Source organism: Pteropus vampyrus, unplaced genomic scaffold, assembly GCF_000151845.1.
Source record: "Pteropus vampyrus isolate Shadow unplaced genomic scaffold, Pvam_2.0 Scaffold93, whole genome shotgun sequence".
Lineage (NCBI taxonomy): Eukaryota > Metazoa > Chordata > Mammalia > Chiroptera > Pteropodidae > Pteropus > Pteropus vampyrus.
In genome coordinates, this window is record NW_011888874.1 from 673,418 (window position 1) to 684,295 (window position 10,878).

The window sequence follows — 10,878 nt, forward strand, 5'->3', positions numbered from 1 at the left end:
AATTGTGTCATCTATTGGTGGGATAAAGAAATTGTGTCATCTATTGGTGGGATATGAAAGTGGGGACTCTAGCTATATTCTGTAACATTTTGTTTTGTCGAAAACAAACTCACACAAAAAATGAACATTTATTAACTTTGGCCAGTTCATGGGTGTCTGTGCTCATTTTCCGAACCCTTTTCTAAATGTGTAACAGTTGATAAATTAACATTTAAAAATTGTGATGGCGAGAGGAACATCGTCGTACACGGGCTTTGTGTATTTATGTCTTTATGTACTGTAGGACACTTTCCTCAGCATAAGTTCCAAACATTGGCATTTCCTGGTCAGAGAATGCAGCGTTTACTCCACACAAGGGCTGTCTGTCAACTTACACCTTCCCCATTTCTGTACGTTTGTCAAACGTCGTTACCCAAAATTTTATAGAATATTTGGGAACTGACAGAGGAATTGCATTAAAAAAATACTAATAATGCTAAACAGCTTTCTGTATGTGTTTCTTTGGTGAATTCCTCTCACGTCCTCTGCCTGTTTTTCCGTGGCATGTTCCTGGTTTTCCAGAACGATTTGTAAGAGGTCGTTATATACTGACGATATTAATTAGCCCTGGATCTGCATTATTATCTGTAGGGAATCATCCTTCCTAGTGTGGACGGCCCTTAGATTTTAAGTTACCCGTGCAAGGGCGGGAAGGATCTTCCCGTGCTAAAGGCCACGGCTCGTTGCCAGCGATTTGCTTGTTCTCACCTTCAGACCTCCAGTGGAAGTCCGGGCACATGGCGGAGAGCCTCACCAACATGCCCCGGCACTCGCTCTACATCATCATCGGGGCCCTGTGCGTCGCCTTCGTCCTCATGCTGATCATCCTGATCGTGGGGATTTGCCGCATCAGCCGCATCGAGTACCAGGGCTCTTCCAGGCCGGCCTACGAGGAGTTCTACAGCTGCCGCAGCATCGACAGCGAGTTCAGCAACGCCCTCGCCTCCATCCGGCACGCCAGGTGGGCCGGGAGGACCGGGGGAGCCAGGGGGACCAGGTGGGCCAGGGGGCCCACTGCTGAGGCAAGAGGAGGAGGAAGGGAGAGGCTGGTCTCACATGCACACTCCTGGTACCAGGGTTCTGTTGTGGACAGGACTTTACACCTGCACAGAGGTTTAAGGTACGATAGAACCTATTGAAGATTGTTGGTGGGGACAGATCCTTAGGCTGCCATGTAAGCAAATCTCTTTTAATTTGCTGCTAACTCTGTTTTCATGGAAGACGTTCATTCATTCGATTTGTGTTTATCTGTGCTATAAATGTCTGATTCTTAATTACTGTAAATGGAATATTGTTCAGTGGTTTCTTTTGGGAATGTCTCTAGATACGATGCTCTTCAAAGAGTTGGCATGGATTTAAATTATGGCGTTTGATTTAAGGGTTTCCTTAAAAAATGACCAGCAGCTATCATTCTGCTTAGAGCTCCTATCGTATAAAACAGTATCTTCTTCCAGAGGAGAGAATCGTGGAGGGACAAAGAGTTGGTGTGGAATCACAGAGGGACCTGAGTTCGCACATCTGAGGGACCTCACTGAACCCAGCCACTCCCTCCCTGACTCGGGACTGTAGACAGGTCATTTAACCTCCCGCAAAACAGTTCCCTCCGCTGTAAAAAGAGAGAACTCCACTTCATTAGACAATTACGACAATCAAATTAAATTTCAAGTATCTGAGGATTGTACAAACAGATAACACTATATTCGCTTCTCCAAATCTATCATACATTACAAAAATTAGCTAATCTAACCTTTTGCTAACTTTTGCAAAGAATATTTACTACAAAAATACTGGCAATATTGTCTGTTAAAGAACACCATCTTTTAATTATAGAGCAAGCTGAAACACACAATTCAGAAAGTCAGTGTGCCACAGTAAAAGGGGGCCAAGCTTGGCGTCTTACTATTGGGGCTCCAGGGAACTGTTAGCCACATACTCCTGGTTGGGATACTAATATTGATATAATCTTCGTCATATATCGATATAGATCAAGACACAGGCAGATCCAAATTCTGTCTGAATGTCATAGAAACTCATAGATCCAGAAAGTTTGCTTTCTTCGAAAGGAAACCCCCAAACCCAAGACTCAGATCTTGCAGTGATTCTCCAGGTGGTGGAGCTGAGGTCACATCTGATTGCTTACTGAAGCGAAAGCCAGACCCGGGCAATGGAAGAGAAATCGGGAGACACAGCCATCTGCCCCAGGGTCTCGGTGGGGCAAGGGCAGTTTCTTCGTGGGAGCTGCACCAGCCTTACTGCAATGACTATGAGGCAGGAAAGAGAGTTCAACCCTTTTCAAGTCGGGCCGCGCACAGCTGCCCATCAAGGGCTCCTTTCTTTAAGCATCAACTCAGCATCGTCAGTTTCTAGAAAGTCCTGAGGCCAGTCCCTGAAAATCTCATCTTAATTGTTTATTTGACTCTTCCCTTCACTAGCTCGTGCATAATGGGCAGTGGCTTTTTTTACTACATGTCCTGTGGGTCCTGGCACATAACCGACCCTTGAAGTCTTACTAAAATTTAGTCTGAAATGAATGGATGATCTTGCTTAGTGGTTGGCAGGGGCTGGCTTCATCTGCCTGAGAGACAGATTCATCCGAGGGCACCGGCTTAGTAAGTGGTTCCAGCCTGCGGGAGCATTTGCAGTATCCTGAAATCATCGGATGAGAGTAGACGATGTGAAAAGGCGACGAGAATGGACAAGTTTCTTTGTTGCTCAAGAGTCTTCGTGGAAGGATTTAGCTCACCAGAAAGAGCAGAATCCCTGGCTTGATCCTGGGATGTCCTGGGTACCTGAGAAATCAGATCGTCTCCACTCTCAGAGCGATATCTGGCTAAGTAAGATCCTTTTGCATTCAAGAGGAAGAATATTTTATTTCAGCTTCCGAATAGTTTAAGATACATTCTTCTGGGCTCCCTGCTTATAGAGCCTACTGGGAAGATATTTAACTGAATACTCTTGGAAGGAAAGGAAAAACTTGAAAAGATTGACAAACCTGGTTCTGATTTGGTGCCAATTTTTACCAAAAAATACTTACTGCAGAATTCCTAACCAGACATGCACCAGTGACTGCAGATAAAACCATTGAAATTAATGCAATACCCTCCCAAATATCTGAGAATGCTCTCGTCTAAAGATTTATTTAGTTTGAACCTATGGTTTTTACAGCATGGCTCTTTAGACACCCTGCCTGGGTCTCTGGCTGGTTGATCCTTTTTACTTCCTTTTCCTAGAAACCCTAGAAAGGCACTGACAAAACTATAGTCTTTTTAATATTACCGTCTCCCTAGTTTTCAGCAGCGGCCTCTACCTGATGTTCATTTCATGGTCTGTCTCCCATCCTGGAGGTGACATTGGATCAGAATGGCTGCAGTTTAGCATCCGCGCAGGACAAACACTCCAGTGCGTCATCTGTGACATTCACGAGTGACTGAGAAAGTGTCTGGTGATGTCAACAATCAGTTGGTGCTGGCGCTGGGTTCAGAAGGAGGCCTCTCTCTCTCTTGTCCTAAGAGTCATCTGTCCTATGGCTGCTTTGCTTACACTCAGGCTGGAGAGAGTTTGTAACTGACTGGCAGGAATGAAGCTATGATTCTCCAAGTGATGGAACTGAGGTCACATCTGACTGCTCACTGCTCCACGAGCTATAAGTGTCTGATCACAGAAAAAAAAAAGAGAGAGCTGTGAAAGGACGTAATTGCTTTTTCTCGAATAGCCTCTCCTGATTTGGGCCTTTTTCAAGGTCAGATGCCCCTGACATTCTCCGCGATATTGTTTTAGCTGTTGACTTTCAGGGGAGTATGAACTAGAAGAAGGTGCGCTCTTTGATCGGCCTTACGACTGGTTGCCATAGCTTTTGTTTTCCTAGTGCAATAAAGTATACAAGGCTTGTCACCAAATAGGTTCAGATGCCGGTGACGTTGATACTGCTGCTGCCACGACTCTTTCAGTGTTTCTGTGATGGCTAACATGGCCGGACACCTGTGTCACATCCTTTGGAGAGAGGGATTGTGAGTGATTCTTACAGTCTTCGTGAAGGGCCTCAAAATATGCTACTTTGGGGCCCATCCAGTCTTTGGGTCTCTGTGACGACCTAGCTCTGCCTGGTGGTGTGGAAGCAGTGGCATCATGAATGGACACGACTTTGTTCCAATAAAACCGGATTTAAAAAATAGGCCACCGGTCGGAACCGGCTTGCAGGCTATCATGTGCTAGCCCTTGGTCTACATTATAATTTTGTCTAGCTGTTTTTTTATACGATCAAAATTAATTAAATTAATATTTTTAGTGGCATTTTGTTACCAACGTACCTTGCTGTTTTAGGAGAAATACACTGTCAAAACGTTTGCACCTTAAAGCACCCTCTGCAATTTTCAGACTTGGGAGAAAGTGTGAAGATCCGATTGGCTTCTGTACCGTTGCCCCCTTTCTTGGTCTCAGATTAGGAGGGCCTCACTCAATGTAAATCAACTGGCCGCGGGCTGGAGCCCAGTCCATATTTATGCACACGCAATCCCGACCTTCAGGAAGATTTTGCATTTTAGACACGATTTTACCGAAGGCTTTTAAATATTGCAGAAAAAGCTGTGGGCTTCTCGGTGGCAGAATGCTTTAACTCTTTATCTCTGCATTTTGCCTGGTGCCCACCTGGCATGATTTATGCCTTGGCGCTCCTGAAGGAATTTCAGGAATACTAGATTGAAGAATGTTTAAAAATAAAAGGTCATGGGAAGAATGCAACGTTTCTCATTTCCCATTCGATTCTATTTCTCATCTCTCTGTGTGAGAAGACAGACTTTCCCAGACATCAAAGGAAGAAATAGGACAGGTGAAGAGTCGAGCTGTAAGCTGCAGTGAATAAGCCTCTGATGTCCTCGGGTGCTCATCTTACCAACGTTTTTAAAATTGGAGCTCTTTTAAAATTTCCTTTTTAATGAGCCTCGTTGGACTTGAAACAGTTAAAAAAAGTTGTCTTTAAAAGGCAGGAGGGGTGGCAAGTTATTGTGTAAGATTGTTTAAATCATAGGGCACTCCAGGGACTTTTAGGGAAGGTGAGGTCTTGAATGAAAGAGACCACCCAGAAGTTGAATCGGCTTTATTTTAATGATCGCCACTTAGGACTGGTTAGTTAGGAAGTCCCGACATTGGATTTCGACACTCCTGGCTTCTGCTCATCAGTCCTGCTGTCAAGGGGCTTTTGAAATATAATATACAGATCCGTTGGGACAATGGCTTTGTGCTCAGAGTAAAAAACAGTGGCTCACGTGTATATGTGGCTGTTGGGGAGTAAAGGCGGGTGGGATCGGATGGTGGGCGCCGGCATGTTTTGTGGACAAACACCTCCTTATCTGAAGTCATTTCCTCCCTCTACCTATTCCTTATCTTGGAACCTCAGAAGCCCACCGAGCCTTCACACAGCCCTTCTGTGAGTCCCATGGGAGGAGCCGTCTGTCTGTCCATGGTCCAGGGAAGGCCACCCTGCCGTTGTGCATTCCAGGCTCTAGAGTGGATGTAAAAAAAACTTGCCTCTCCAAATCCCTATGAGCCTCAGAAGAAAAAGACAAATCACTACCCGTTCTTTTAAAACCCATTGTAGAGCCGTCACGCCTGATCGCTTTGCCAAGATCCAACCTACAAGCGCCAACATTAATTTGGACTCTACGTTTGTTGAAATCTATTTCTCACCTCCTGCACCAAAGACTAATATTTATACTCATTCATTGTTGCTATGAGGAAGTCTCCAATTTCCGTACTCGCTAGAGAATATATTCTTTAGGGAATTTTTATAGTTCCATTTGATTCTTGAATATAAGTTTTTCTCTTCATTTGCCTTTAATAGGACTTGAGATCCAGTATATATCTAACCAGAGTTCTCTCTCCCTGTGATTTTAGGTTTGGAAAGAAAGCCCGGCCTGCGATGTATGACGTGACCCCCATAGCCTACGAAGATTACAGCCCGGATGACAAACCCTTGGTCACACTGATTAAAACAAAAGATTTGTAATCATTTTTTGGGGATTATTTTTCAAAAAGATGGGGTACTACCCTCATTTAAATATTTTTAAGAAAATAAAAAGCTTAAGAAATTGAAAATGTTAGCTGCTCAAGAGTTTTCAGTAGACTATTTAAGAACTAATTTTCTGCAGCTTTTAGTTTGGAAAAAAAAAATATTTTAAGAACAGAATTCGAGGGGTCCATAGACTACATTTTAATGTACTTTCGGCTCTCTAAAACCTATGCTGCAACTAGTGTGTGGTCTTTTCATGGTAGACAGTGTCATGACACCCAGATTAATTTCTGTGGCTGGTGCAGAGTAAGTCTAATCAACGGTAAGTTTCAGTTTGATATGCCAGCGCTGGCTTTCTGAGTAGAGTTAGGAAACCATGTAGAGTATGATGCATAGAACAATATACCCGTTACTTAAAAAAGAAGTCTGAAGTGTTTTGTTTTGTGAAAAAGAAGCTAGTTAAATTTATTATTCCTAACCTGAATGAAATTAGCCTCTGCCTTATTCTGTGCATGGGTAAGTAGCTTGTTTCTGCACTGTTTTGTTGAACCTTGCAAAAACACCGTTTCGGTTCGTTTTTGTCGTTTTCAGTCTTCTAGCTAGGCCTGGAAAACGTGCGTAACGAAAGGGCCTAGCGAAGCAAGTCATGATCGAATTGAATCTATATTTTCTTTAAAAAGTCGAGGGGTTTATATCGTGAGTAAGTTAAATTTACGTTGGTGTTAGTCGCTAAGAGGTAGTAAACGTAAGAGAGTCCTGGTTCCTTCGGTAGTGAGTATTTCTCATAGTGCATCTTTATTTATACCCGGGACATTTTTTTGTGGCTGTATTTGATTGATATGTGCTTCTTCTGATTCTTGCTAATTTCAAAGAATATTGAATAAATGTTACCAAGTCAAGGATGCGCTTGTCTCTCATTCTTTCAAAATTATACAAAACGCTTTGGCTTTGATATTGATTATCAAATAAACCATCCTGCTGTTTTATTACACTTTAAATGTTCCAAGGGGTTCAGTTCTGTGGCTGGCGGAGCGCATCTCTGTGCCTTCCGGAACCCTCCCGACCTCCTAATTGTTGGTGAACCATCTCTACCTTCTCATAAACGTGAGAGATGGGAAAAAAATAACAAGAATGCTCATCTTAACTTTTGCAGCAGGATTTGCCAGTGAGATGCGGCGCGTGTGAATATTGAGGTGCATCGAAACCCAGAGATGCTGCTAAGCATGACGGGCAGGGAGCATCTTCTACACTGCTTTCCTGTGGGGGTGACGCGCAGCTACCTTAGCAAACAGCAACTCGGTCCATAGAAACATGAAGACAGCGTAGAGCCACACCGGGTTCAGTGCCATTTTGCATCTAAGTGTTGTGCTGAAGTCTCAGAGTCTTTTTTTTTTTTTTTAATCATTTAATTTTCACACAGTGGTGTTTGGTAAGGCCAAAAATCAGGTGCGAGGGAGGGCTTTAGGCAAAAAGAAATATTCAAGATGCTTTTCCTTCCCTCTCTTCCCACAAAACATCTGTCCCAGATCCTACAAATGACATCACAGTACACTTGCACTCTGATTATTAAATGATACAGTGCAATGTGTCAGTGTTTTTAGTTTAAGCGTTTGGAAGTGGAGGATGAACAAAGAACAAAGTATGAACCCTATGGTTGAGCACCTGTGGGAACACACAGACCTTGCTTACTCCCATCTCGCCGTTGAAGCTGCTGGCCACGTGGCACACAGACACCTCCATCTACAGGTGGCAGCCGGGGAACGATGGTGGATTCTGAGCTCCGTTTTCTCATTGAACGCTTTGCCCACCCCCCCCACCCCCCACAATATCCATGCCGCCATGTCTCCTCCTCTTCTTGGTCTTCATTTGGGAGCTGCATAGATCACGCACGCTCAAATGATTTTCAATCTCCCAAATTTTTAAATTCATTGTACGTGATGCCCCTGAAAGGACTTGTTCGGAAAACTGAACATTCTTTGTTCAATCATCATTTGTCTTTCTAAAGCAAATTCGTGCAGCCTACCAGTCCAGGTTCTGGCACACTAGTCTGGCTTCTGACAATCTGACAACCGACATCGAAGACGTTTAAAGACGTGCACTTATTCGTTTGGATGTTTAATAATAATCCGTCTCGCTGAGCACTTATTCTGTGTCAGGCAGATGGTGGGCGACAAGAGCCACACAAAAGGATTCTGGCTCCCGAGTTCACCGTCATCTAATAAATAAATACAGAATTTTACCTAGAAGAGCACGGCGAAGGAAAGGTGAACGTGGCCACTTGGCGGCTCGTGGGCGGCAGAGTGGGTTGGAATCCTGCTTTAATCATTCACCTGCTAAGAACTTTGGGCAGGTAACTCTCTGAGCCTACGCTTCGTAATTTGGGAAATGGGGGTCATGATGGGATTGTAGCTTCCTTGAAGGGCCACGGCGAGAATTAAACAGCAGCCTGCATGTAAATCACTTCACCCACGTCCAGCACACATTCGGCATCGAGCACGTGGTGGCTATTACTGCTGCTGCCTTTGATCCTATTTAGATATAGACCATAACTTTCACAAAGAAAGTTAATGAGTTTGCTTTGATGGTTCATGGCGGCGATCCACAGTTCGTGCATTGTAAATGGTGTACGAGTCACTAGCCCTCCAAAAGCCTGGAACGCTTCCTCTGACTGTGTCAAATGCTCTGCCACTTTGCTGTTACTTTGCACTCTCTGTGAAAAAAGCTTTTGATAAACCCCTTGATTTATCTTGTAAACTCAGAAGACGTGGTCATACTGTCCAGCAAGTGGCTGAAACTAAAATGAAGCTGCCCCTCTGAGACAGATGGGGTATGATCTCTACCACTCCCTGTGGTCCCGCTGACACTAAAAATGAACAGTTTTGTTTCAATTTTATTGAGACATAATCGACATACATCACTGTGTAAGTTTTAGGTATATGGCATAAAGGTTTGACTTATACATTATGAAATGATTATGGTAGCACGTTTCGTTAACACCCATCCATATAGATACAATACAAAGAAATGAAGAAAAAATAATTTTCTCCTGGTAAGGAAAGTTCTCAGGATTTACTGTTTCTCCTCCATCTCTTACACAGTGGTGGCTGTAGTCTTCATATCCCTAGTAATTATTTATCTTACAATTGGAAGTTTCTACCTTTTTGACTGCCTTCCTTCAATGCCCCTTCCCCAAGGTAATCACTAATGTGATCTCTTTTTCTATGAGTTTTGTGGGTTTTTTCTTTTAGATTCTATATGTAAATGAGGTCATACAGTATTTGTCTTTTTCTGTTTCACTGATTTTTCTTAGCCTAATTTCTTCAAGGTCTATCCATGTTGTAAATAGCAGGGTTTCCTCATCATCTTTTTTATGGCTGAATAAATTTCATTACATATAGACACAACTACATTATATATGATAGTTTAATTTTTCGTTTTTTGAGGATCCTCCACACTGTTGTCCATAGTGGGCATACCAATTTACATTTCTACCAATAGCTCACAAGAGTTCCCTTTTTCCCTTGCTAACAATTGTTAGCTCTTGTCTTTTCGATGATGGCTATTCTAACAGGTGTGAAGTGATATGTCATTGTGGTTTTGGTTTGCATTTCCCTAATAACTAGTGATGCTAAGCATCTTTTTATGTACCTGTTGGGCATTCAAATATCTTCTTTGGAAAAATGTCTATTAAGGTCTTTTGCCCACTTTAAAAATGACTATTACTTACTGCTTATAATCCTATTTGCCCAGCTATTTTTATTTTGTTTTTGCTGAAGTTTTTTTTTGTTTTTATGTTTTTTTGTTTTTTTTTTTTTGTTTTTTTGTGGATAAACATTTTTCCGGAGCTATGCTATCAAAATAGGTAAATGAGCATTACATTGAGTGGACTGTGTATTTCAAGAATAATGAGAGAGAACATAGTTCCTTATGGAAGTGAAAATTATCTGCCTGTGTTGAATGTGCAAAGACACTTGCCTACTTGACTTGTTACATTACTCTTTCTGGCTCTTGATGACATTTGAGTTTGGGAGCCCAGGACCAGATCGGTGATTATAAAAGTTATTATTATTTTTAAAGCGTATTATCTTGCAATGAAATATTACATGGAAGTGTGATATATAAATTAGATTAAAATAAAGAAGTCTCTTTGATTGAACCTGGTTAAGAGGTCCCTAGCCATTTTGGCCCCTTCTGCCTACCACCATGTACCCTAGTGATTTCCAAGGGGGATGGGAGAAGCCATAAGAGTTCCACGGTGGATAGTTTGAAAACCACTGGACTAGCTAAGCTATCCCCAAGACTCTTCATCTTCCCATTCGTTAATCTATCCATCTGTCCGACAGGAGTTAATGGAGCATTCAGCATGTAAGAGGCCGGTACTGGGTGATAATCGAATCAGGCATAATTATTAGCTGTGGACCACACAGACAATACTTCCCCCTTGGATGTTAGAAGCTGGAAGAAAGACAGAGATTAGAAGCATGCCGTTGCATGAGCTTCTGATAACAGGATTTATGGAAGCTCCTCGCAGAGAGAACTTGGTAGATTTCTGTAGAAGTCAGGGAAAGCTCCTTGATATATCACATCCAAATCAAGACCTGAAGGATGGGCAGGATCACCTAGGAGAAGGGAGAGGTAGATGTGTGAGGTCTCAAAAATTGAGAGTGGGCACTTCTTAAGAACTAAAAAATGTTGAGTCAGGCTGGAGCATCAACGTGCATGCTCAGGATAAGCATGCACTGCTCTGTGACCCAGTAATTTTACTCTTAGGTAAAAGCCCAACAGCAACAAAAGCAGGTGTTAAAAAAAAAAGTCTTGTGTGGGAATGTTTATAG

At 42.7% G+C, this 10,878-nt stretch overlaps 1 protein-coding gene across 1 annotated transcript in view; it reads left to right on the top strand.

Moving 5' to 3' along the window:
* The window catches only part of DNER (delta/notch like EGF repeat containing), a 177,785-nt gene extending 170,840 nt beyond the window's left edge, over positions 1-6,945 (top strand). The window contains exons 12-13 of the mRNA XM_023532936.1: positions 754-1,000; positions 5,929-6,945. Coding sequence (XP_023388704.1) covers positions 754-1,000; positions 5,929-6,040 — 359 coding nt within the window. The 3' untranslated portion in view covers positions 6,041-6,945. The remainder of the gene's footprint in view (positions 1-753; positions 1,001-5,928) is intronic.
* The last annotated feature ends 3,933 nt before the right edge of the window (positions 6,946-10,878 follow it).